Source organism: Chiloscyllium punctatum, chromosome 15 (genome assembly GCF_047496795.1).
Source record: "Chiloscyllium punctatum isolate Juve2018m chromosome 15, sChiPun1.3, whole genome shotgun sequence".
Lineage (NCBI taxonomy): Eukaryota > Metazoa > Chordata > Chondrichthyes > Orectolobiformes > Hemiscylliidae > Chiloscyllium > Chiloscyllium punctatum.
In genome coordinates, this window is record NC_092753.1 from 57834141 (window position 1) to 57858969 (window position 24829).

At 41.4% G+C, this 24829-nt stretch overlaps 1 protein-coding gene across 1 annotated transcript in view; it reads left to right on the plus strand.

Annotated features, from left to right (window-relative positions):
* Positions 1-792: 792 nt before the first annotated feature.
* LOC140486282 (solute carrier family 22 member 15-like) overlaps positions 793-24829 on the plus strand; it is a 75493-nt gene continuing 51456 nt past the window's right edge. The window contains exons 1-3 of the mRNA XM_072585204.1: positions 793-1049; positions 8994-9206; positions 9843-9975. Of these exons, the coding sequence (XP_072441305.1) occupies positions 966-1049; positions 8994-9206; positions 9843-9975 (430 nt within the window). The 5' untranslated portion in view covers positions 793-965. The remainder of the gene's footprint in view (positions 1050-8993; positions 9207-9842; positions 9976-24829) is intronic.

A 24829-nucleotide genomic window follows, 5' to 3' on the forward strand; every position in this document is an offset into this window, starting at 1 on the left:
CCATTTAACAAAGAAAATACAGCAGAACTGGAGCAAGAGTAGGCCACTCAACCTTTCAAGCTCAGTCCTCCATTCATTACGATCATAGCTGATCATCAACCTCAATGGCCTGATTCCACTCTCCCTTCATATCCTTTGATCCCGTTAGCCCCACATGTTATATCTAATTCCTTTGAATCACACAATTGCGCTGGCGTCGGCTGCTTTCCGTGGTCGTGAATTCCATAGGCACACCATTCTCTGTGTGATGAAATTGGATTTGGCTAATGAGGATGCACAGTGAAGATTCACGGTGAAGTTTCTGGTCTCAATAGCTCCACTGTGGGAAAATGTGGCAAAAGTGAGGACTGCAGATGCTGGAAACCAGAGTTTAGATCAGAGTGCTGCTGGAAAAGCACAGCAGGTCAGGCAGCATCCGAGGAGCAGGGGAATCGACGTTTCCACTCTGATCTAAACTGTGGGAAAATGTGCGACGACGCTTGCCAAGTTGAACGCCAAACCCTCTAAAGTTTCAGGGCAAGTCTCTGTGAGTGCATATTCTTCAGCAAACACATCATCTGAAGCGCCTCGTGACACCTGAAGGTGGAACGTGCGCACGGAACGAGTTGTGCGAAGTCCTGAATAGTTTCCCACGCTCCACGCAGACGCCCGTGCCGTCATAACAGATGGGCAGCCAAGCAGACCGCATGCGCAGCGATCAAGGGCGGTGGCCAGTGTGGCCCAGGTGCGGTTGACAGGGAGGGGCACAATTGCGCCTGCGCTCCGCCAGCTTAACCGAAGTTTGGGGGGTGGCCGCGTGGCTGGCAGGTTAGTCAGTCAGTCAGTCAGGTTTCCGTTCCCATGGTGATGAGCGCAGCCTCTTTCCCCTCCCTTGGTTCCGGGACTGAGCCACTCGAAAGTCCGCCCGGGCCGGCCCGAGCCAGGCTGAGTGCAGCGGCCCACATCTGGGGCAGCGGGTCAGTGTGATGGGGGTGGACGAGGCTTATAAATCGATGGGCGGGGTCGGCAGATACCAAGTATACCTCATCGTCTTATTGAACTTGCTGCAGGTGAGTAAGGAGCTGAACTCTGCCCGACAGATGTGCCAGAAGGAACTTTGTCAGGATGCAGTAAATGTGACTCAGGAAAGGGGAAAAATGAGTTTATTCGAACTTTTAAGCTTGAATTGCCCCTTTCGATAAACAAAGAGAAATGATCCAACCGTAGGTAGCTTTGTAACATGTTTTTGATCGCTAAATGAGGCAAATTTAATTTAATGGTATTAGCTTCTTTTTAACGAAGTCCAACATTGTATCCATCGAGGGTTTATAGTTGAAGTTCTGCTGCTCATCAAAACCTTTGTAGGGGAAATTTTATCGTTTCATATTTAGAATTCTGATATCTGGTTTAAGTCTTAGAAATGGACAGTTCCTCATTGAAGTCCATGTCTGTCTGAAAAATTCAAATCACCTGAGGGAAATTAAGTTACATACACATCAATAAAAGTGCTCCTGTATCTTGCCCTTAATATTGTGGGCTCTAATCTTATTTAGCAGCTTCCAGTGTAGCAGGAAAGGGTTCAAATCCCACCATGATAGAAAACTAAAACCTATCGGATTCACTAATGGAAGTCTGAAATCTGTGTGTGCATCTCACACACCCTCCTGTGTGTAAATTCAGACTCTTTGATGTGTTTGCAAGCCTCCTCAAAAAAGGAATGAAACATGGACAGACTGCCTGGCACGGTGGTACAATGGTTAACACTGCTGTCTCACAGCACCAGGGACCTGGGTTCAATTCCTGCCTTGGGTGACTGTCTGTGTGAAATTTGCACATTCTCCCTGTGTCTGTGTGGGTTTCCTCTGGGTGCTCTGATTTCCTTCCACAATCCAAAGATGTGTAGGTTAGGTGAATTGGCCATGCTAAATTGCCCAGTGTTAGGTGCATTAGTCAAGGGTAAATGTAGGGGCATGGGTCTGGTTGGGTTATTCTTTGGAGGGTGGGCATGAACTTGTTGGACCAAATGGCCTGCTTTCACACAGTAGAGAATCTAATCCAATCTAGAGCAACATCTGGGGACTGTTAAAACTGTCCCACAGTTATACTCAGACAATCGTACCCATACCCATCATCACCATCCTTGAATATGTCCTGTCCCACTAGAAGTGGTGGCACACTTGTACACAAGCTGAAGGTGCCTTTGAAATTTGAACAATGATTCCAGAATCCATGAAGTCTCGTGGTACAAGGTCAGACATTGGTCACAAAATGTCCTGCTGCTTACACTTACTGTGCTTCTACTGGATAAGGGATTTCAAAGTCCATTGCCAAGAAGTGCTCAGACGTACACTACTCACACATGGCTAGTCTTAAAGACATTGCCACAGATCCAGTCTAGCAACTGACAGTAGAGGAAACGTAAAAATCTTCTTGACCTTTGTGTCAACTAGTTAACGTAGCACTCTCACCTATCTCTTTATGATAATCATGGTAGGAGCTTAATGAGAGATGGAGGAACAAGAAGCCCTGCAGACAGTCACCAACACATAACTCGGCCAACACATAAATAGGGTCCTAGTTTCTCTGAAATGGAAACATCTCTTCCATGTCCACTCAATCCAAGCCTCTCAGAATTCTGTAAGTTTCAATGAGATTTCCCCTCATCCTTCTAAATACCATTGAGTACAGCCCCAGAGTGCTCAACCACATCCTATATGACATTCCCTTCATTCCTGGGATCATTCTTGCAAACATTTTTTGCACCCATTCCAATGCCATCATTCCTTTGATACAGGGCCCAAAGCTGCTCACAGTATTCCAAATGTGGTCAGACGTGAGCCACATGCAGCCTCAGTAGTACATTCTGCTGTTGTATTCTAGTTCTCTTGAAATGAATTCTGTCATTGCATTTGCCTTCTTAACTGTGAACTGAACCTGCATAACAATATTAAGGGAATCCTGAACCACTACTCTGAAGTCCTTTTGTGCTTCAGGTTTCTGAAACCTTTCCCCATTTAGAAAATAGCGTATGCCTTTCCTAGCTATCAAAATCATTAACTTCACACTTTGCCACATTGCATTCCATGCCACTTCTTTGACTGCTCTCCTAGCCTGTCTAACCCTCCTTCTGCAGCCTCCCCACTTCCTTGACACTTCCTATCCCTCCAACTATCTTTGCATCATTTGCAACCTTAGCAACAATGCCCTCATTTCCTTCATCCAGATAGTCACTGGCTGCTATTCTGAAGAAGACTCCTTTATCCCCACTCTCTACCTTCTGCCAATCCTCTATCTTAGCCAGTACCTTGACTCTAACATTGTGGGCTGTTATCTTATATAACAGCTTCCTGTGCAGCACCTTGTTAAAGACCTGCTGGAAATACAGGTAGATCATGTCCACTAGCTGTCCTTTGTCTAATTTTCTTGTTATCTCCTTAAAAAATTCTAACAGATTTGTCAGACATGACCTCCCCTTGATGAAGCCATACTGACTTAGCCCTATTTTACCATGCATTCCCAGGTACTCCGCAATCTCATCCTTAATAATATACTCTTAAAATCTTAGCAATAACCAAGGACAGACTAACCAGCCTATAGTTTTCTATCTTTTGCTTTCCTCCTTTCTTAAACAGGGATGTTACATTAGCTATTTTCCACTCCTCTGGGGCCTTCCTTGACTCTAGTGATTCCTGTACGGTCTCCTCAGCCATCTCCTCAGAACTCTGGGGTAAAGTCAATCTGGTCTGGGTGATTTATCGACCTTTAGCCCTTTAAGCTTCCCCAGTTCCTTCTGTTTTACTCCCAACTCTTCCCCCTGACTCTCTTGATATTCAAGTATTTGGCTAGTGTCTTCAATGTGAAATTGGGCAGACACACTTAAAGCAACTTGTCGAGAAGAGAGATGTCAAGTGCCATCATAGGAAAGTGATGAGTTGATTGGTTGTTTTGCTGTGAAAGACTATGTTTCAACTCCAATAATTTCGAAAAATATAAAATTCTAAGCCAGCAAAGGAAAATAAATAGTCTCTTGGCATAGGAGTGGAAGCTGATTTGTGGTAAGAATGAAGAAAAATGCTCCAGTTTTTAGGTAATGGTAAAGTAAGTTAAAGTAACTAAAGATTAGATTACTTACAGTGTGGAAACAGGCCCTTCAGCCCAACAAGTCCACACCGCCCCGCCGAAGCGCAACCCACCCATACCCCTACATCTACCCCTTACCTAACACTATGGGCAATTTAGCATGGCCAATTCACCTGACCTGCACATCTTTGGACTGTGGGAGGAAACCGGAGCACCCGGAGGAAACCCATGCAGACACGGGGAGAATGTGCAAACTCCACACAGTCAGTCGCCTGAGGCAGGTCTCTGGCGCTGTGAGGCAGCAGTGCTAACCACTGTGCCACCGTGCCACCCAAAAGTTACAACAAGAAAAATAATGTAAAAGTAGTCAAGTGGAATGCCTGGCTCATGGCATGCAGGAATTGTGGACACTTCTTGTGACCAGTATGAGCTATGTGCAAGGAATATAATTAACAGCAAAGGCTTGAGGCTCAGATTTTTTGAACTAGAGCAGTGGGTTGAGTAACTGAGGTGTATTCACGAGGCAAATAACTACATATATATTGCATTCAGCGAGGTGGTCACACCTGAGGTTGAAATAATTTATTTATAGGGCATCACCAACTAGGCTAGCACTTACTGCCCATCCCAGAGGGTAGTTAAGAGTTAACCACATTGCTTTGGGTCTGGAGTCACACATAAGCCAGTCTAAGTATGACAGTTTCCATCCCTAAAGGAAATCAGTGAACCAGATGTGTTTTCCCATTAATTGTCAATTCTGGTCATAATGAGACTCCTAATTCCAGATTTTTATTAAATTCAGATTTCACCATCTACAAAGGTGGGATTTGAACCTGGGTCCCCACAACATTGCCTGGGTATCTGGATTAACAGTCTAGCAATGATGCCTCTAGGCTATCGCCTCCCCCACATAAGCAAGCAGATAGGAAATAGTAATCATCAGATGGTTTGAGTGAAACAGATAAGCTGTGTAGCTCCCCTGAAGTCTTGGTGTTCTGTTATGAATATTGGTTTGGGCAAAGGATGCTTGGAGCAGTGCAACAAGGACCAAACATGTGGCACTACAAGAGGTTCAGTGTACAAGGTGGGAGGAAAAAACATCAAAAGGTAGTACTGAGGGGGGAATTCTTTGGTTAGGGGAATAGACAGGAGATTCTGTGGCTTTAAATATAATATTTTGCATCAGTGTTGAGAGAAGGATAAGGAAGCTAGAGAATGTGGCAAAATAAATAACAGCATCTTGAAGATTCCATATTACAGGGGAAATGGTACTGGATGTCTTAAAATGCATAAAGGTGAATAAACCTCTGGGACCAGATCAGATGTACTCTCGAACTTTTTGGGAAGCTAGGGAGTTGATTGTTGAGATATTTTTCTCATTGATTGTCACTGGTGAGGCACTGGATTACTGGACGTTGGCTAACATGTTATTATTTAAGGAAAAATCAGGGAACTATAGACCAATAAGCCTGACATCAGTGGTGAGCACATTGTTGAAGGAGATTCTGAGGTACAGGATTTACATGTATTTGGAAAGGTAATAACTGATTAAGGATAGTCAACATGATTTTGTGTGTGAGAAATCATGTCTGACTAACTTGACTGTTTTTGAAGAAGTGACAAAGGGGATTGATGAAGGCACAGTGGTGGATATTGTCTATATGGACTTCAGTAAGGTGTATAGCAAGGTTCTGCATGATAGACTGGATAACAAGATTATATCACATGGAGTACAGGGAAAACTAGCCATTATGATACAAAATTGGCTTAATTGTAGGAGAGAGAGACTAGTGGTGCAGAGTTGCATTTCAGACTGGAGGCCTGTGACCAGTGGTGTGTCGTAAGGATTGGTGCTGCATCCACTGCTTTTTGTCATTTTCTATAAATGACTTGGATGTGAATATAGCAGGTATGGTTAGTAAATTTGCAGATGGCATTAAAATTGGTGAACTTGTGGACAGCGAAAAAGGTTACCTCAGCATGTAACAGGATCTTGATCAGATGGGCCCAATGAGCTGAGGAGTGGCAGATGGAGTTTAATCTAGATAAATGTGAGGTGCTACATCTTGATAGGGCAAAACTGGACAGGACTTATACACTTAATGGTAAGGACCTGGGGAGTGTTGCCAAATTACAGATTGAAAATATTCAATTTGGGGAAACTTGAATCAGTATTTGTTTTAAAATGTTGAATTATGCAAACCTGCTCTAAAAATGTGTTGCTGGAAAAGCGCAGCAGGTCAGACAGCATCCAAGGAGCAGGAGAATCAACGTTTCGGGCATGAGCCCTTCTTCAGGAATGAGGAAAGCTGGACACACTTTCCTCATTCCTAAAGAAGGGCTCATGCCCAAAACATTGATTCCCCTGCTCCTTGGATGCTGCCTGACCTGCTGTGCTTTTCCAGCAACACTTTTTCAGCTCTGATCTCCAGCACCTGCAGTCCTCACTTTTTCTCCTTATGCTAACCTGTTCCGAATTGACAAGTTTCTGATTCTAATTGCTATTTGGTCCTCGAAGAAGGAAACCAGGCTGGGTCAGATGTCTCTTTTCTTGAATAAAATTCTAATAGTCTTCCAGTGAACAAATGGAACCATCATTGGTGTCACAATGAATAGAGGATTGATTGCGAGAATTTTTTTTGTTCAAGATATCATTGAAGGTATCTGTAAAATGGAGGAATTAAATAAAGACAGAATTAAACTGAAAACAGTTTTGCAGATCTGGCTTTTACAACAAAAAACAGAATTGGAATAACATTAATCCAAAGTATCAGTTAATGTTTAGATTATCCAGGACTTGAAATATGATGACAAAGTTAACTGCTCAAAGTGTTAAGGTGGAGTGTCTGGGCACCTCCTAATGGCCCATCCTGCAGACAGTTCTAAGGCAGTGGGTTATGAAACATTGTATATTAATCACAAGGAATTTTAGTCCTCTGGCAAATATGTTTGTGAACTGACTCACTTTAACAGTGTAGTGCTATATTGGCCTTGAATTCTAACTGTATGTGGAACAGTTCTGTTAAATTTGTTATCTTGATTTGTTATGTAGTGGGGAATAGACACAAAGTTAAGAAATATAAAAATATTAGCTTTGTGTTTGGTGATTGCTGTATATTGAGTTTACAAAAAGAAGTTGTACTTCAATATCACACAGCTGGAGTGAGCCAGTGTTGTCTGTACTGAGACACCTTTTTGATGAAAAAATGCAACTAAACTTGAATTAAAGTATGATGAGACTATTAATTTTGGAAAGTCTGTCAATCTTCAGTTTGTCAAGCTAAGATATTATTATAACTTGTAATAAACCCTGATGGTTCTTATCAGTGTTAGACAAGTATTAGTGGAAATTGAATGATTGATATCAGAGAAGGGAAACAAAATCAAATTATCTTCAAGTTACATAATGTGACTGATTTTGACAGTTTGCGCACCCTCCTTGTCAAAGGGTGAAAATCCTGCTAAAAGTGATGGATGTTTTTAATGAAAATTATACCAAACTAACAGAAGGGATTATTGGGAAATGTAAACTTTTTAAATGTTTTGTAGGATGCCTTTGATTAATGTGTAATTTTAATGAGATAGTTGTCATCGATCCAAGGACAAGGGTCATAACAAATTTCTAAAGGAGGCAAATTGCTCAACTTAATTATTTGTATAGAATTTGGATATTTTGATTCACGTAGTTGTGAAATGTTAGCTTTAGACCAGAACACCTGGGTTCATGTCCTGCTTGGTTCAGAAGTGTGTCAGAACATATTGTTTAAAAATAGAAGGTAACAGTTAAGGTAATTCTAATAATTAATCAAGAAAATTTGTAATTCATCTAGTGCTGGATAAGAATGGTATCAAGAATGTTGTCAAAATACATGTTGAATCTAATATCATGAATGTGGATATTTTGCCAAGGGGAAGCATGTAAATGAATTATAGAATGCATATAAATGAGTTATAGGAGGGGAACAAAGATGGGTCCTTGAAGAGTGGGGCATAGACAAAGAGAAAATATTGCTGGAAACTTTCTGGCTATGATTGGGTGGTAAGAATGGAAATAGGTAAAGGGCACCCTATTAAAACTGCACAACAGAAGAGAAGGATTGGAAATAAATATGGTTAACCACATTTAAGGCTGCTTGGAAGTTGAAAAGCATGAGGAATGATCATGCAGTACTGTCATGTCCACAGAGGAAGTAATATCTGGAGTACTGTGTACATCAGTAGTCATTGTGTTTAAGGAAGGATATAAACACATTGGAGGCATGCCAGAGAAGGCTGTCTAAACTAACACCTGGAATGGGTGGGTTGTCTAATGAGGAAAGTTTGGACAGGCTCTTAACTGTTGGAACTTTTAAGAATAAGAGACACCTTGATTGAAACATGCAGGATCCTGAGGGACCCAGACCAGGTAGGTGTGGACAGCTAGTTTGATATTAAGGCTTTTAAGGGAAAATCTACAATTAGCAGTCTTTTTTTTTAAAAGAAACATCAGTGGATAGACTACTCCTAATCCTGATTGTGTATTTTATAGTTTGATTAGGACAAATTCACTGTTGGGGCAGGAAAGATCACACATTAATATTAGAGGAAAATCTGAGTAAATCAGGGGTAAATTTAGCATTATTTGCAGATTTTTTTTCATGCTTCTTACCTTAATTACAATGGTCATTATGGATTGCTAAATTCGTGGTCAGTAATTTTTGGTATTGATGCAAATAATTGATCACATGAATCATTTAATTGAAGGTTATACAAACTGACTTCTCTGAAGTTAGGGATTATGATTTTGAGTAAAGGTAAATCTTCAGAAAACTGGAATAATGCTTTCACTGACCTCTTGTTTAAGTGATAGACTCATAGCAGTAAAGTATATTATTCATTAGTCCTGACACTGGATGTAACTCATTCATTGTGCAATGACTCCTTTCTTTAATTAGGTTTTTGTTGCTGCCCAGGCAGTCTTCATGACTATAGCTGGAGCAAGGGTACCTTATCACTGGGACTTTGGAAACATTTCACCAGATTCAAGCCACAAAAACATTTCAATCGATCAGAATGAGGCATTTAAGCACTGGCTTCATATGGTGAACAAGTCTGAGATTCAAAGGCATGTGCATTTTGATACTGGTTCCTCATCTGTTATCAGAGAGGTAGGTAAGACTTTTAAAGAATGATTACCTCATTTGAAATTTGTTAAGTCGGTAAATCTATAATGAAACTTTCAGGGTGTGTGAAAATATTTAGTTGTATAGAAATGAGCTATCACACAAAGTCTGGAACAAAATTAGAGTTCTCTATTCATGAAATAATGTCAAAGATCAGGAACTAGAATTATTTTGGTTATAAGATCAGAAGGAAGAAAAGCAGAAAAACTAGTCTTTCAACCGCTTGATCCTACACAGTCAGCCATTCAGTGAGATCACCACTATCTGATTCTTACTATGATTTAATTTTACTGCACCCATACCCATAATGTTTTACTCCTTTGTCGAGTAAAACTTTGTCCAAATAAGTCTTGACTAGATTCAATGCCTCAGTCTCCACTGCTATCTGGAAAGAGAATTCCAAATGTGAATGACCCTCTGAGAGGGAAAAAAAAAAGTTCTCTACATGCCAGAAATCCTTTATTTTTAAACTGTATCCAGTTCTAGATTCCCACAAGAGAGTCCTTTTCTCATTTGCTCTTTTGAGCCTCCTGAGAATCTTTTATCTGTTCAATAAGATTTGGAATGACTAGATTACAGTTTGACCTGTTTCTCATTGACATCTTTGCTGTATTTTGACAGTGGTTCCTCATTGGAGATGCTTCATACAAAGTTTTTTTGGCCAGTTCAGTATATTTCTTTGGTGTCTTGGTTGGTGTAATCATTTTTGGACAACTTTCTGATCGATTTGGAAGGAAGAAAGTTTACTTAACAGGTATGGATATATGAAAAGAATAGTATCTTTATTTATCAATTTATTGATGTGAAGGTAATTCAATATGAACTAAGAGCATGAAAACTTTGTTTTATTAGGGAATACCATCAAGAATATGTCAGCTGACCATCCATTTTGGTGCACTGTAGCAGTGGAGATTTTCCCTCATTTGTGAATACATATAAAATAGATTTCAAAAGAAATGGGAGAGAAGTAAATTTTTTGCCCCTTAAATCTCTTCTGCATTTAGTAAGATTGTAGCAAATCTTCATAGGTTTCAGATTCTATCCCAAGCCTTAGATGTCTGGACTCTAAGGAGATCAATTAATTGAAGATTTCAATTTCTTTAAGGACTGAGTATCTTTAGTAGAAATTCCAGCAATCATACCCCTTTGAGTGAAGAAGGTCTCCTCTTGGTCTGAAATGGCTGTCAGTTTATCCTGAGACTGTTCCTCCTATTTCTCGAATCTGCAGCAAGGGAAATCAGCCTTTCATCTTTTACCCTGTTATACCCTCTTAGAATATGTGTTCTTTGAAAACACCTCCCATTCTTCTAAACTCTAGAGAATATTGGCTAATTGTAGTACATCTCTTTAAATGAAACTACTCTGTTAAGCCAGGAAACCATTAAGCAACCCTTCACTGTTCTGCTTCTACAGCAAGTATATCCTTCATTCGGTATGAAGATTAAAACTGGAATTTATATTGCAGATTTGGTTGCATCAAGACCCTGTGCAATTGCAGTAAGACATCCTTACTCTTGTATTCCAACTTCCTTTCAATAAAGGCTCAAATACCATTTTCCTTCATAATTGCTTTCTGTATTTGTGTTCTAACTTGTGTACGAAGGTATCGAAATCCCTGTGAAACCAACAGTTAATGGTTAACTCTGCATTTAAACAATATACATCATTTGAATCTTTCCTGCCAGATTAAGTAACATTATATTTCCCTACATTGTACACAATTTGCAATTGTCTTATCTCCTCAATTAAGCAAATTATTTCCTCCTGACACCCAATGTTCCCACCTAACTTTTATGCTGCATATAAGCTTGGATACATTACACATTCACTTCATCAAACTCAGGCAAATAGATTATAAGATGATAATTGAGGCCTCAAAGCTGAGGCTTATTTCACCCTATTAGAACAGCTTGCCAACTTGAAAACGATTTGTTTATTTCTACCCAGTTTTTTGTCTTTCATCCTGTGAACTATACATGCTAATATGTTATCCCCAACTCCATGCATCCTAACCTTATGCAAAACCTTTTTTGTGACACTTTGCTGAATACTTTTGAAAATCTAAATAAACTATATCCACTGCTTCTTAATTATCAACTTATGTTGTCAAACTAACTCGTTGACAAACATAACTCCCTTGTTTTTATTTTATACACTGTCCCTTTATTTATTGATTCATAAATTTATACAGCATAGAAACAGGCTCTTAGGCCCAACGTATCGATGATGACCAACAAACACCAAACTATACTACTCCCATTTACCTGCAATTGGTTGATAGTAAACTATGTCCTGATATTTTAAATGCTCATCCAGATGCTTCTTAAAGTTGCAAGAGTATCTGCTTCCACCATACGCTCTCAGGTAGCATGTTCATTTATCTGCTACCCTCTAGGTGAAAAAAATCTTTATCAGATCTCCTCTGAATCATTTGTTTCTCATTTTGAGTTTCATAGAATCCCTACAGTGTGAGCCACCATGTGGCCCACTGGTCTTAGACACTTAACAAGGCTGGTAACATCCTTTGGTAACAGCTATTTCAACTTGCCTGGCCACGTTCAAAGATTTATACACATGTACCTCAAGGTCCCTATACTCCTCTACTCTAAGCTGCACCATTGACCCTGGATTGTGTCTCCCAAGTTTTTTTCTACGAAAATGTATTACCTCACATTTCTCTGCAATAAATTTCATCTGCCAGGTATATGCTATAGAGATAGAAGGAAATAGCAATAATGCTGGGCTAAAATGGGTGTAAAGTAGAAACTGCCATGTTAGTGTGTTTACTCTAGCATTAAACCATGCAGGTTTAATGCTAGAGTAAATGGTACAGTGGAATCAATGTGGACTTTGAAAGGACTAATCATATTGCACACCTGGGCAATACCAAATAGCATCAGAATTTTCAATATGGCAAAAATGGATTATGCCTCATAGCCAATCATACTGTATGCTTTGATCTACAAGTACTGACATGATAGGAAAAGTGGGATTAGTGGAAATATATGAGAAAGACTCAGTTGACTGACAGGTCATGGAGAATTTGAAGGATATTTTGACTCTTTCATTAAATTATATTGCTTCTATCAAATTGTTTTTTTTTTCTAAGAACCCTGTTATTAACTGTTTCCTATTTTTGACATCAGATTAACATGTATTAAAATATCATGATCTGGAGATCTGAAATAAAAGTTGAAAGCATTGAAGAAATTCAACAGGTTTATGGATCTATGGAAGGAGGGACAAAGTTAACCTTCCAAGTCTGATATGACACTTTTTGCAAGTGCAATCTGACCCTGAAGAATGTAGGAATATCACAATGAAGAGTCTTGTCAGACTCACAAAGTTAACTTTGTTTCTTTCACTACAGATGCTGGAAGACCTGCTGAGTTTCTTCAGTGCTTTGTTTTTATTAGCTGGTGGTGTAACTCCTTTCTGCAACTAGTTCTCCTTCAAAGGCAGAAACATAATAAGTATTTGGAAGTTCCCAAATTATCCGCTTCAGAGGAATACATAGTGAGGACACTGAAATAACACAAAAGTTGATGATGCTAAAATAGAAATTGTGTAAATAATCATTGTATTATCAGGGTTAGGGAATACCTTAAATAGTAAGTAATCTCTTTTAGAAGAATAAATAGAATCATGCAAGGTTCATGTTGGGTTTAATTAGAACAATAACACTAAAAAGATTACATATAGTAGCAGTGCAGATAATTGCTATTTCCTTGATGTATTGAAGATAGCTATGTGCAGTGTCGTAGAAAAAAGGAAGAAGAGAATTTAGTTATTTCCACTGGTTGTTTTTTTTCTGTCAGTGACAAGTGATTTTTTTTTAATTTTCCTGTTCATGATAGACTATGTTGTGTTTTTCCCCCAGATGTTCTATTTGTGAAGTCCAATTTTTAAATGACTTGCAACAAACTTTCTTTTGTAACTAATATGGAAAGTATTGGAGATACTCAACTGGTCTGTTAAGAGAGAAACAGTGTTTATATTTCGAGTTCTGTAATTTTCTTCTTTGGAATTTTCTTTAGAGTTAAAACAAATAAGTGATTGGTTTATTCAAGCATTCAATTTGGTGAATGATTTGCAACACATGCTGTCTCACAGAGAGCCCTTCCTGATGAAGGGCTTTTGCCCGAAACGTCGATTTTACTGCTCCTCGGATGCTGCCTGAACTGCTGTGCTTTTCCAGCACCACTCTAATCTAGACTCTGACAGAAGTATACAAAGAAAGGAAGGGGAAGGAAAGAAGTTATCAATAGAATTTTTAAAAATAAAGATATTGGCATTAATTCACATGCATTAGAGCCCAGTGAGTTAATGTCTAGTGATATTTTGCAATTGGCTGATTCGACAAAATAATATTTGTCAAAATGAGTGGAATTGCAGTTGAAGGTGCAAAAATATGATTTCCGTAGTCTGAAAGTGATCTCACCTTCAGATGAAATAAAGGGCTTTTTTCCATTTTGAGAGTTTGAGATGAGAAGTAGGCTATACCTAAACTTGGAACTGCTTTGTTGATTGTATTGATGTAAGTAACTAACTAAGGGATGGTATAATTTAAAGTTGTTCAAAAAATAACAGTTTCAGTTATGTGACCAGGCTTAAGGTTGAGTCATTTTAATGAACAAGATGGTGTTGATGCATCTGGTCAACAACCATTGTGTGTTGTGGCAGCTAACTATGTGGTCATTTGTGTCATCTTGGACTTTCAGTGCTCTTTGTTCAGAATAGGCTGAGTTAAACATCTCATCTGTGATTGATTCTTTTTCTGTTGGTTTGACTGGAATGCCTTTACAATGCCAGTACTATGACTGTTGTTATAACCAAGCCTAGTTCCCCAATTTATTACATTTCTAGATGGAATACTGCAACTGTTAAGCTCCCACCTGAGATAGGATGTACTGGCTCCCTTTCTTTATTCACCTGTCCCTTTGCTAGTTGATTGCAACAAGGTTAATATATCAAGGCATCCATAAGGGAAAAGTCCTTCCTTCCAGTACCAAATTATTTTCTGTTTTCAAAGAAGCCAATTTAACTAGGCATTCTTGCTTTAACAAAAATCAGTATTTTATTAATTACTAAATGTAAGAAGAATTAGTTATACAACATACCTCGTTTCCAATCTGTACATTGTAAGTCCAAAAAGAAGACATACAGATCAGTCCCTGGATTGTTTGTGAAGAGCGAGCATTGTGGCCCTTGCAGTGGCAGTAACCAATAACATTGACTTTGAAAGGTGAACTGTTGTTTTTTGAGGTTCTTGATTTTGTAGGCTGACTGAGGTACTTTGGACTGAATCATAAGCATTTTGTGGCTAGGTCTGATTTTCACTAGGTTTTCGATTTTTTTTTTGTGTGAGGCCTAGCAGGTTTTCTTGCCAAACTGACCATGTTAATTATCTACATATCTAATAGCGTCCCTCGATGGACAATTTCCACACCAAATCACCATGTGTCACTCTTGAAATAACTGGCCACTCAGAGGATATTTGCTAGAACACTGGAATCTCTTTCAAAATTGCCAAGCACCTGGACAAGCACTAACATTTGGAAGTGTTATCCATTGTCTAAAGGGATTTTGCCCATTTTTTAAGAGAGTGGGTCAGGTGATCCAGTGCAGGTGCTAGGGGAGGCAATCTAGGATTGACTGTGGAGCTGAGAGGACACACAATTTTACCCTCAGGTTTATCCTCCATCCACCTTATGTTCTATTTATGGTTCAAGTGAATCACAAACACAGTAACAGGTGATAAGAGTGGGATCCAGCCCACCAACTGTTTTCTTTGTCAAGACAAAAAACGTCAATTGGACTTCAAACATGGAACAGGATTGGGGAGATTACATTGAAGGAAGCAGTCGCGAGGGGATTAGGGCTGCACTTTCCACAGTCATCGCAAAGAGCAATTGCAGGGAGGCCTGAGCTGTGGGTGACACCAGAAAAGAATAGTGTGCTAACACATTTGGTGCAGTGAATGTTCACCGAGAGGACTGTGAATGGTGATTGGACTTGAATGGTGGGAATACAAATGGCATGCCAGTTTGGTGCATTGGGTCTGTTTGATGAAGAGCTAGAATGTTGGATGCCATGCACCAAATAGTTTGATGTGTATTTAAATATGAATAAAGTGGCTTATGACATGATGGTTCTGGTTTTCTTGAGCACTGTTGGGAGCAAGACCTTCACAATTCTAATGAGTCTGCTGCACCAGAGAAACTGCAGAGAAGATATACCAAGAACAATGTGAAAAGTTAGGGAGTTATTTTGCACCAAAGCCACTAATGATTGTGGAACACTTCCATTATTATGAACAGGTACAGCGTGAAGAAGAATCTATAATTCATTTTGTGCTGCCTTAAAGAGGTTAGTGGAACATTGTGAATTCAGAGGGTTCCTCCAAGTTGCTTTGCTGGATGGTTTGATTTGCACCCTCTGACATACAGCTATCCAACGGAAGCTACTAACAAGGAGAGACATGGAGTTCAGGACAGCCTTCAAAATTGCTGCCTTGGTGGAGTTGGCCACCAGCAAAGCAACACGATACCTGGGTACGTAGCGTAGTGAAAAGTCAGCAGTGTGTGGTACCAAACGTAGAAAACTGCCAATGTGGCAAGAGTGACCACAAGGACTCAATGTATTGGACTCGAGAAGCACAGTGCTGCAGCTCTAAATGAATGGGCCATATTGCCTGAAATTGCTGGGTACAACTCAAGCAAGAGAAGGTGGGTCTAAAGGAGACAATTCAGAGGACAAGAGGTTCATGCTGCCAGCCAGAGAGCAGACCACCAGACAGCCTGGTCTGTGGGAGAAGAAGACCTAGAGTCAGTAAAGTTTTGATTAAGCGTCCTGTTGGTACGGGGTGAAGCTGATTGTTTCTGGATTCTTCCCAAATTAGAGAGTAAGACAGTAAACATGGAAGTGGATATAGTGCAGTGATACGTCTGATTCCCAAATCAATATATAGGGAAATGTTAAAGGCACTGCCATTGAAGCCTGCCAAGATTACATGACAGACATAATTGAAACAAGTGGTGCCAGCTGAGGGCTTTGTACTAGTAAAGCACAGCTAAAGGACCAGTGTGCCAAGCTGCCTCTGTATGTAGTGAGAGGTGACCACCTTGCATTATTCAGATGCTCCTGGTTACAGAAATTAAAGTTGAATTTGTGGGTGGTTACAAAAGTAAGTTTGCCAAAGATTTAGGACAGACATAAGGCAAACCTAGAGGAAATGAAAGGGGTAAAACTCAAATTTTGGTTGAAGTGGGATGTTCAACTAAGGAGTCTGAAAGTGTATCCATTATTCTATGCCATCCAGCGTAAAGTAGAAGAATTAGAATGGCTGATGAACCTGGGAGCATTGGAACCAGTGAATTGTCCACTCTAATCATCCCAGTTTCAAAAACAGATGGCGCAGTGAGGATTTGTGGTATCTGTTCAGTGGAGTGGCTAGAGGAAAGAAATTCTCAAAAATGAATCTGTTGCAAGCCTACTTGCAGATGGGGTCATGAAGGAGGCCCAGCCACTGCTGATGATAGGCACACACGGGACTGTTCCACTATAAATGACTTCCTTTTGGCATCATATCAGCACTGACTGTATTCCAGAGGGTCATAGACCAAATTTTGAGTAAGTTGCCATTAACCAATATTATATGGACTATATTTCACCTACGGGATCCTCCAAAGAGAAAAACCTACAAGAAACGGTAAAAGGGTTGCAGGAACATGGCCTACAAGTACAAAGGGAGAAATGCAAGATTTTTAGAGACTTCATAGAGTATCTGGGCCAGTTAAACAATGTGTTTGAAATTGTTCTTGAGACCTATGAACTTGCCATAGCAATTTATGTCTGATCTGGCAATTTGTGCTAAAGCCGCCTCCTTCAGTTGCTGGGGAAATGGACCCAGGAATGTGAGGTGGCTTACTGGAAGATGAAGCAAGCCATGAAAAGGTCAGAAGTGTTGACTCATTTCAACACAAAATTGTTACTGCAGTTGGCATATGATGCCTCACCTAATGGGATTGCTGCTGTACTATCACACGTCTTGCCAAATGGAGAGGAAAGGCCCAATGTGTTCACATTTAGGTCAGTAATGAAGATGGTGGAAATGTATACCCAAGTGGAAAAGGAAGGATTGGGCATCATGTTTGGTGTTAAGAAGTTCACCACTTCTTTACAGCAATACTTTGTGCTGCTGACAGACCACAGGCTGCTAACCTTGATTTCTGATCAGTGTATGGGAATACTGTCATGGCGGCAGCATTCCTGCAGAGATGGGCACTGGCTGTGTCAGGCTACTCACATGAGATCAGTTACTGACAGTCAGTGCAGCAATGCAGATGCTTTGTCAAGGTTACCACGACTGGGAAATAAGGATATTTCTGACTGGAACCTGAAAATTAAGTACTTTTCCCAAGAAGACATGGTACAAGTATCAATGAGTCAAGTGCAGACGCCACCTAGAATGAACTGAATTTGAGCGTAGTGGTGGACTAAGGACTAAGAGGAAGGACTTATCATAGGAACCGCTGTACTTGCACCCTTACCTATCGAGGAGCTGGAAGTTGTCCTTATCAGTGAAGTGTTTAATGTGGGGAATGAAAGTTGTTATCCCTCCTCTGCTAAGAGGAAAAGGACCATAACAAGTGCACCAAAGATACCCTGGTATGGAGTGAATCAAAGAATTAGACAGCTAGTTTGCATGTCTCTTTCAGACCAGTTCATCCCTTGTCTGCATCGTTTGTGACAATGGCTCTTTTTCCCCAGATGTATAATTCTGGCCCAGTACAGTTTTTCCTCTTTGGAATACTCTTGACCTTGATGTTCCTGACCTTCTGACCATCTGATCCTCTTGATTTCATTCTATCACCTCTCTGATCTCTTCCAGCCACAAATAGCAAACCAGACGTCGATCAAGTCACGTATCTCTGAGCCAGGATTGGCCATACCCAAGGAGGAGTCGACAGCAGCACCATAGGGCAACAACAGCCAGTAAGATAGAGGCACACCTGCAGAACAACAAGAGCTTTCTGTAGCTTGGGAGACTAAATTAGAAAAGGTTCCTGAAATGGTCTTTAAGGAATCGCCATCCACCAAGAGACTGATGTGAATGTTGCATATGGAAGGGTAGTTTTTTTTTGTAAATATTCCTGACCATGTATGTACCTTAACTAAAATGCTTGTTTAATAGTTAGATATATTCTCAAAAATCGCTAGTTATAATATATATTAATAAGGGGAGTATGGAAATAGGGGGAGGGGGTGTTGTGTATGTTGTTTGGCATTTTTGGGTCAGGAACAAAATGCAGGAGCATGAGGAGGTAGTCCAAGAAAGACTGCAGAGCTGAGAGGACTCACAATAAGGTATTCCCTGTTCAAGTTTACCCTCTGTCTACCTTATGTTCTATGTATATAAACACAATACAAAGCTGTCCTCTGCATTTTCCAAACCAATCATTTGATGACTAGAAGAGGAAGATGGCACTGTGATTCTCTGACAGGGACTTGGAGGGCCTGGTGGGTAGGGGCTGCAAAGAGGAAGAGTCCACTTCCTGGAATAATGACAGCTGAGTCTGTCCCATTAGACACTGATGAACTGATCTGAGGTTGCCACCCATGTTAGTGCCATCTCCAGGGTGTGGATGAATGACCAACAGGGTTGGAAAAAGATCATTGACCTTTAAGCATGTAAGTTACCATACTAGGTAACATCAGTGAGAGTCTCTGGTGAAGATATCTACCTCCCCTTGAAAGAGAGAATTGGAAATGACATCATTCACCTTAAGAAACCAAGAATAAATAGAGAGGCGGGACATACCACCAGCGCTTTAGCAGGGATGCTCACTGTTATATTACTTTAGTATGGTGACAAAACATCTGAAAACAAGCCTTCAAGCTCACTGAGCTAATATACATACGTATCATCAACCTGAGCTACAAATCTTCTTAAAAATCACTATCACTGACATTCGCCACTATGTCATGGAAAGTGCCAACCTTTGCTATCTTGCACTCAATCTATCTCTGCCAATGCACCCATCTCTCACATCAAGGCTCATGCTCTGCCACTCTCTGTATTACATGCAACACCTTCATTCACTTAATCTCATTCCTCCCCTTCAGCCTCCAATACTAATCCAGCATGATCTCTGCATTGTTTCCTCAGTTACTCAGAAACCTGAACATCATCCATCACATGCACCAGTGCCAGCAGCCATGCCACCCACTGTTATCTCACCCAAGTCCAATCTTTCTCTCAATACAAGAGAAAGCATACCATAACAGGACAGAACAAGGCTGTATAGGTGGGGCTGGGGGAGTTTACCCAATATTTGGCTTCTTACCCTTTTGAGGAAAGAATACTTGCCCATACGTGAAAAGAATAGTATTGCTCCTGCGAGATTGCAGAGACATACTTGTCCTGCCAAATAATTTACTTCAACTCTGTGCGTCACTGCTCTCTGTCTGATTCACTGCACACAAGTTCTAACCACTGGCCACGATACTGCCTCTCCCTTGGATCCTGACAACGCCTGTGGACAAATGTTCAGCTCTTGCAGAAGTCACGTCCTGGATCTCTGAGGATGAGAGTGCCTTGGTTTCAGTAGGACTAACGGCAAGCCTGCATCCTGATTTCCCCACCAGCTCATGTATTGACACCTGCACCATTAGTTTAGAAAACATAGGTGCGCAAGCTGGTGAGCACCTCACTGTGATAGTTCCACAGCTGGCTGAGGAGGAAGTGTCCAAGACTGTTGACATTTAAAGTATTGGCATTGATTAGGCACCTGCTAAGCCCCATGCAGGAGAGGATCCTATGGTGTCAGCAGTCAGGGATTTAATTCACATGTACAGCGAGGAAGAGGAATGGCAGGTATGTGGTACACAATGGCCCTCATTGCACAGACGCTGCAAGAATGCAGTGAATCATGCAACTATCAGCACCCATTGGCAGATGCCATGGAGAGCCAAGCCTAGCATCCACAGACCCCACTAGTGATGTCCACAAACGTGTATTCCATTGTTTCATCTCAGGACTGAAGACATGGAGACATGGGGGTGAGGAATTTTGATCGCAATCCAGGTACCACCTCCTCAGAAGGAGACAAGCAGTGCTAGAAGGCATCCATCCAGAGGAAGAATCTCGCACACACCTCTTGACAGTTTCCAGTCAGGACACTGCAGAGGTTGCCAAGCTCTCTACCTCCAAACTATCTGCCCCCCTGACCTTTTGAAAGTTCAGATTGAGGAGGGTCATCTTGCTTCTGGCTCCTCCTGCCACAAGCGTTCCCAGAGTTCCCCAGCCACTCCTCTGGTCAACCGCTGTACAGTCTTCCTCCATCCATCTGCTGAACATGGGAGGACACAAAGACATTGGACGGAGAGGAAGAAGAAAATTTAGTGATGATACTTTGATGGCATAAGTTAGAATGGCTTCTATAAAACAAAGAGCTACAGATGCTGGAAATCTGAAAAACAACAGTAAATGCTGGAGAAATTCAGCAGGACTGGCAGCATCTTTAGAAAGAAAAACAGAGATCGCATTCTGAGTCTGTGGAGAAATGACAAAGGGGCCCCAGGCTCAACGTTGAGCTTGCTTTCTTTCCAAAACTGCTGCCAAATCTGCTGAGCTTTTCCAATACCTTCTGGTTTTGTTTTAATGGTTGTGTTTGATTCTCAGCTTTTGTATAAATGTTTGTGCTTTAACTCCATGCTTGGTAAGTAGTTTGGCTGTGTTGGCCTGAAACACATTGATACACCATCCTGAATTGCTTCAATGTCACAGACAAGACTCAATAGATGAATGTGCCCTGAAAACCTAACTATATAATTTGGAAATAGTGGGAATAATGTATACCCATGGTATTGGGACATGCTAACACCTTTTGGTTTTCTTCATTCAGCATCTGTGGTGTTCAGCTTCTTCTATGTGCAAAGGTGGATCTGTTGATAAATTGCCCAGCAATGGCTACGCCAGGAAGGTGCAATACACCTGTCAATATTGTAGAATGGCTACAGAGTAGGTATATGTCTTGTACAGTGCATTGGTTTGTGATCAGTGTTCCTTCAGAAGCCCCATGATCAGTGATTACTGCAACCCGTTTCCTCACCGGGTGAGTCTGCTTACTCAGTGTGATCGCAGCTATTTTCTTTGCAACTGATGAAATGTGACAGTGAGTATTTATTAGCCTGTAGTTTCCAGCCTTGGCCTGAGTTCCCAAATGTGTATGTCCTGCTTCTAGAAGCTGATCTTGTAAACCCCATATATTTCAATTTGCCCAAATTCACACCCACCCAACTTTAAGTGCCTACTGTGCCTACCTTTCCCAACCAGCACCTGGCATATCCAGTGTATACTCCATTGTGCATGCTTCCAGTTTATTGGAAAGGTATCAAGATGGCCATGAAGAGTTGCTGGATGCTGCATGCCAGTGTACATGAAGGAAAGATGCATACGGCTGGCCACTGGTTTGGTCATAGCCAACAAGGACATCAATCAGTGCAAGTGCAAAACTGAATCAGCTGGGCACACTTTATGATTTCCATGTTTAGTTTCCCCAGTGTCTAGCTTGTTTGGTGACTTTGGGATTCTTAAAGCATTATGCTTGAACATAAGGTAGGCTGAACAGAGTTGGGCTGTCAACAAGGTCTTTAACAAGCAATAAATTTCCACTTAATTTGGAATTCATCATTCCTTATCAAAAAACTTGTCATGAAAAGCATTAAAGGCTGAGCTAATTGCTCCCGCCATTGAGATGGGCCTGGTTACACTTCTTGTTCGATTCTGCCCCATATCGTGCCATAATCCACTTCGCTCAAACCCCTGTAATATTCTGCTGTGTATCCTGATGTTTTTTTTCTTATCTGATTTTCAGCACTCAAAATGAAAGAGTGGCTTTTTGGAACAGAGGTAACTTGGGCTAATTTTCAATTGTGACCTACACAGTATGCTGAAATTAGAATGCTGCTTCTTGCACAGGACCGTTCAGTCCCACTAGTCCACCTCAATAGAATGGAAAATGAGCTTTTAACCCCTGTTCTTGTACATCCCTGGAGTTAAACCAGATGTAATCTGCAAGGTGTGGCTTTCTGCCAAGAGAGAAAAGATAATCAGCCCATTGTTACTTCCTGTAATAAAGTCTGAAGTTTCCCTGACAATTTACGTCTGTGCTAAGTGCAAGCTAGGATCAAGCAGGGGTGCGGCATTGCACTGACGTTCTTCTCCACTTTGTTCACCCCAGCATTGCATTCCATTCCGTCTCCATGAAGCTCCCCCCCTACATTGCAGCTAACTTACAGGATGTTTGGGAGAATGTTCAACCTTCCTTTCCAGGCCAGAACTAAGACCAACTTTTATCACCGAGCTTCAGTACAGATGACATCTGCATGTGCGTACACTCAGAGGACGAGATACAAATCACTGTGGACACATTCATTGATGTGTATGAGCGAATGACCCTCGGACTAAACTTCTGGAACACAAAGACTCTATACCAGCTCTCTCCAGCCACACAATATAGCCCCAACTATAAATCCTTGACCAAACGCCCGGATAATGTAGATCATTTTCCTTACTTGGGGAACCTTCTCTCGGTTGATGAAATCCAATGTCAACTCCAGTGTACCATTGCATCCTTCAGGTGTCTGAGACCTCAAACACAGCACCAAGCTGTGGTCTACAGACCAGCTGTGGTCCCCACAGTCCTGTATGCATCAGAGACATGGACAATGCAAAACAAACATTGCAAATCCTTGGATAGTTGTCACCAGTGATGTCTTCAAAAAATCCTGGAAGTCCACTGACAAGATAGATGTATCAATATCCTCATCCAGGCCAATATTCACAGAATCCAGCACTAGTCATGCACAACTAGCAAGATGGACAGTTCATATTGCCTACATGCCCAATACAAGATTGCTTAAGCTAGTGCACTGCTCTAAGCTCTGCAATTATAATTGATCACAAAAGGGCAGAGGAAATGCTATCATGACACCTGAACTCCTCCATAAACAAATTCAACATCCTTACCAACACATGGGAATCACTTACCTTGAATACACAAACTGGAGAAGAAGCTTCTGCGAAGGCACCAACCACTTCAAACATCACGGAATGGAGCACGTCGAGGCCAAGTGGAAAGAGTGTGTAGAGTGTCACACACACCTGCCTCATCAAACACTACCGCCTCAGGCGGATCCAAGATGGTGGCAATCTAGGAAGACCACATTGCAGAGCTCTGCACCACATCACATCACAAGCAGGACGAAGCCCTAACTGCCCTACCCAGACCACTGCAATATCCTGGGACTCTGGAAAGGCTGGAGAGTCCCAGTAAACTGTCAGAGAGCAACTTACTTCGGATTTCACTGTTCACAGATGTCGAAGAAAGGAGTGGGTATGTCCGAGGCGGGGCCCGCGGCCCAGCCTGCAGGATCCTTGGACTTGATTTTCTACCAGCTCCTGGTAAAGGAGCTCACAAAATCTCAAGAGATGTTGGGCAAGCAGTTAGAGGAGAAGCTGACCCCAATCATGAAGGGTATAGACAGGGTGGATAGAGACCAGCTCTTTCCCAGAGTGAAGGATTCAATAACCAAGGGTCATGCTTTCAAGGTGAAGGGGGAAATTTAAGGGGGATACATAGAGCAAGTGGGCAGAGGGTAGTGGGCATTTGGAACACGTTGCCAGCAGAGGTGGTAGAGGCAGGCACGGGTAAATTCTTTTAAGATGCATCTGGACAGATGCATGAGGAGGTGGGGAGCAGAGGGATACAAATGCTTAGGAATTGACCGACAGGTTTGGACAGTACATTTGGATCGGCTCAGGCTTGAAGGGCCTGTTCCTGAGCTGTAAACTTTCTTTGTTCAATCTCTCTCATTCTGCAGAAGCATGGACAGCAGCTGGGAGACCTGGAGAAAAGGATGGATGGGGTAGAACACTGAGTCACAGTGGTGGAAGCTGATACTGGTTCCTCACAGGATAGGATCTAGAACCTGGAGACACAGGTCTGTAATTTTCTTGACCAGGTTGATGACTTCACGAACAGGGGTAGGAGAAAAAATATTCTGATTGTCGTCTGCCAGAGGGTAAGGAAGGTGAGCGACCAGTGAAATTTATTGAGGACTGTTTGCCGAAATTACTTAACTTGGAGACCGGAATAAGAAGCGGAGGTCACGGTGCGGAGGTCAGCTCTGGACCAATGTCGTCCTCCTATCTTGATGCAGTTTCCTCACGATAGAGATGAGAGAATCGTGGAAGCTTCCAGAATCCAGGGGATGGATCCGACGACCTTCGTTTATGAGGGCTCTAAGATCATGTCCTTCCAAGACTTCTCAGCGGCGGTGATCCAGTAAAGAAAATCCTGCAACAGCATCAAGATTGAAGGAGCTCGGTATCCAGCAGTGCTTTGGATTACCTTGGATGGATCTGTACATCTTCTTGACACTTCTGAGAAGGCAAGAGACTTTGTGGACAAAGTAACTTAATTTGAACAATTTAGTATGTATAAATAGTAGTGTTGTTTTGGTATGCCTCTACTTTTCTTTTTTTAAAAAAAAGGAAGTCCGGTCAGGGGTTTCTTTTCCTTTTTTTATTGGTAATAATT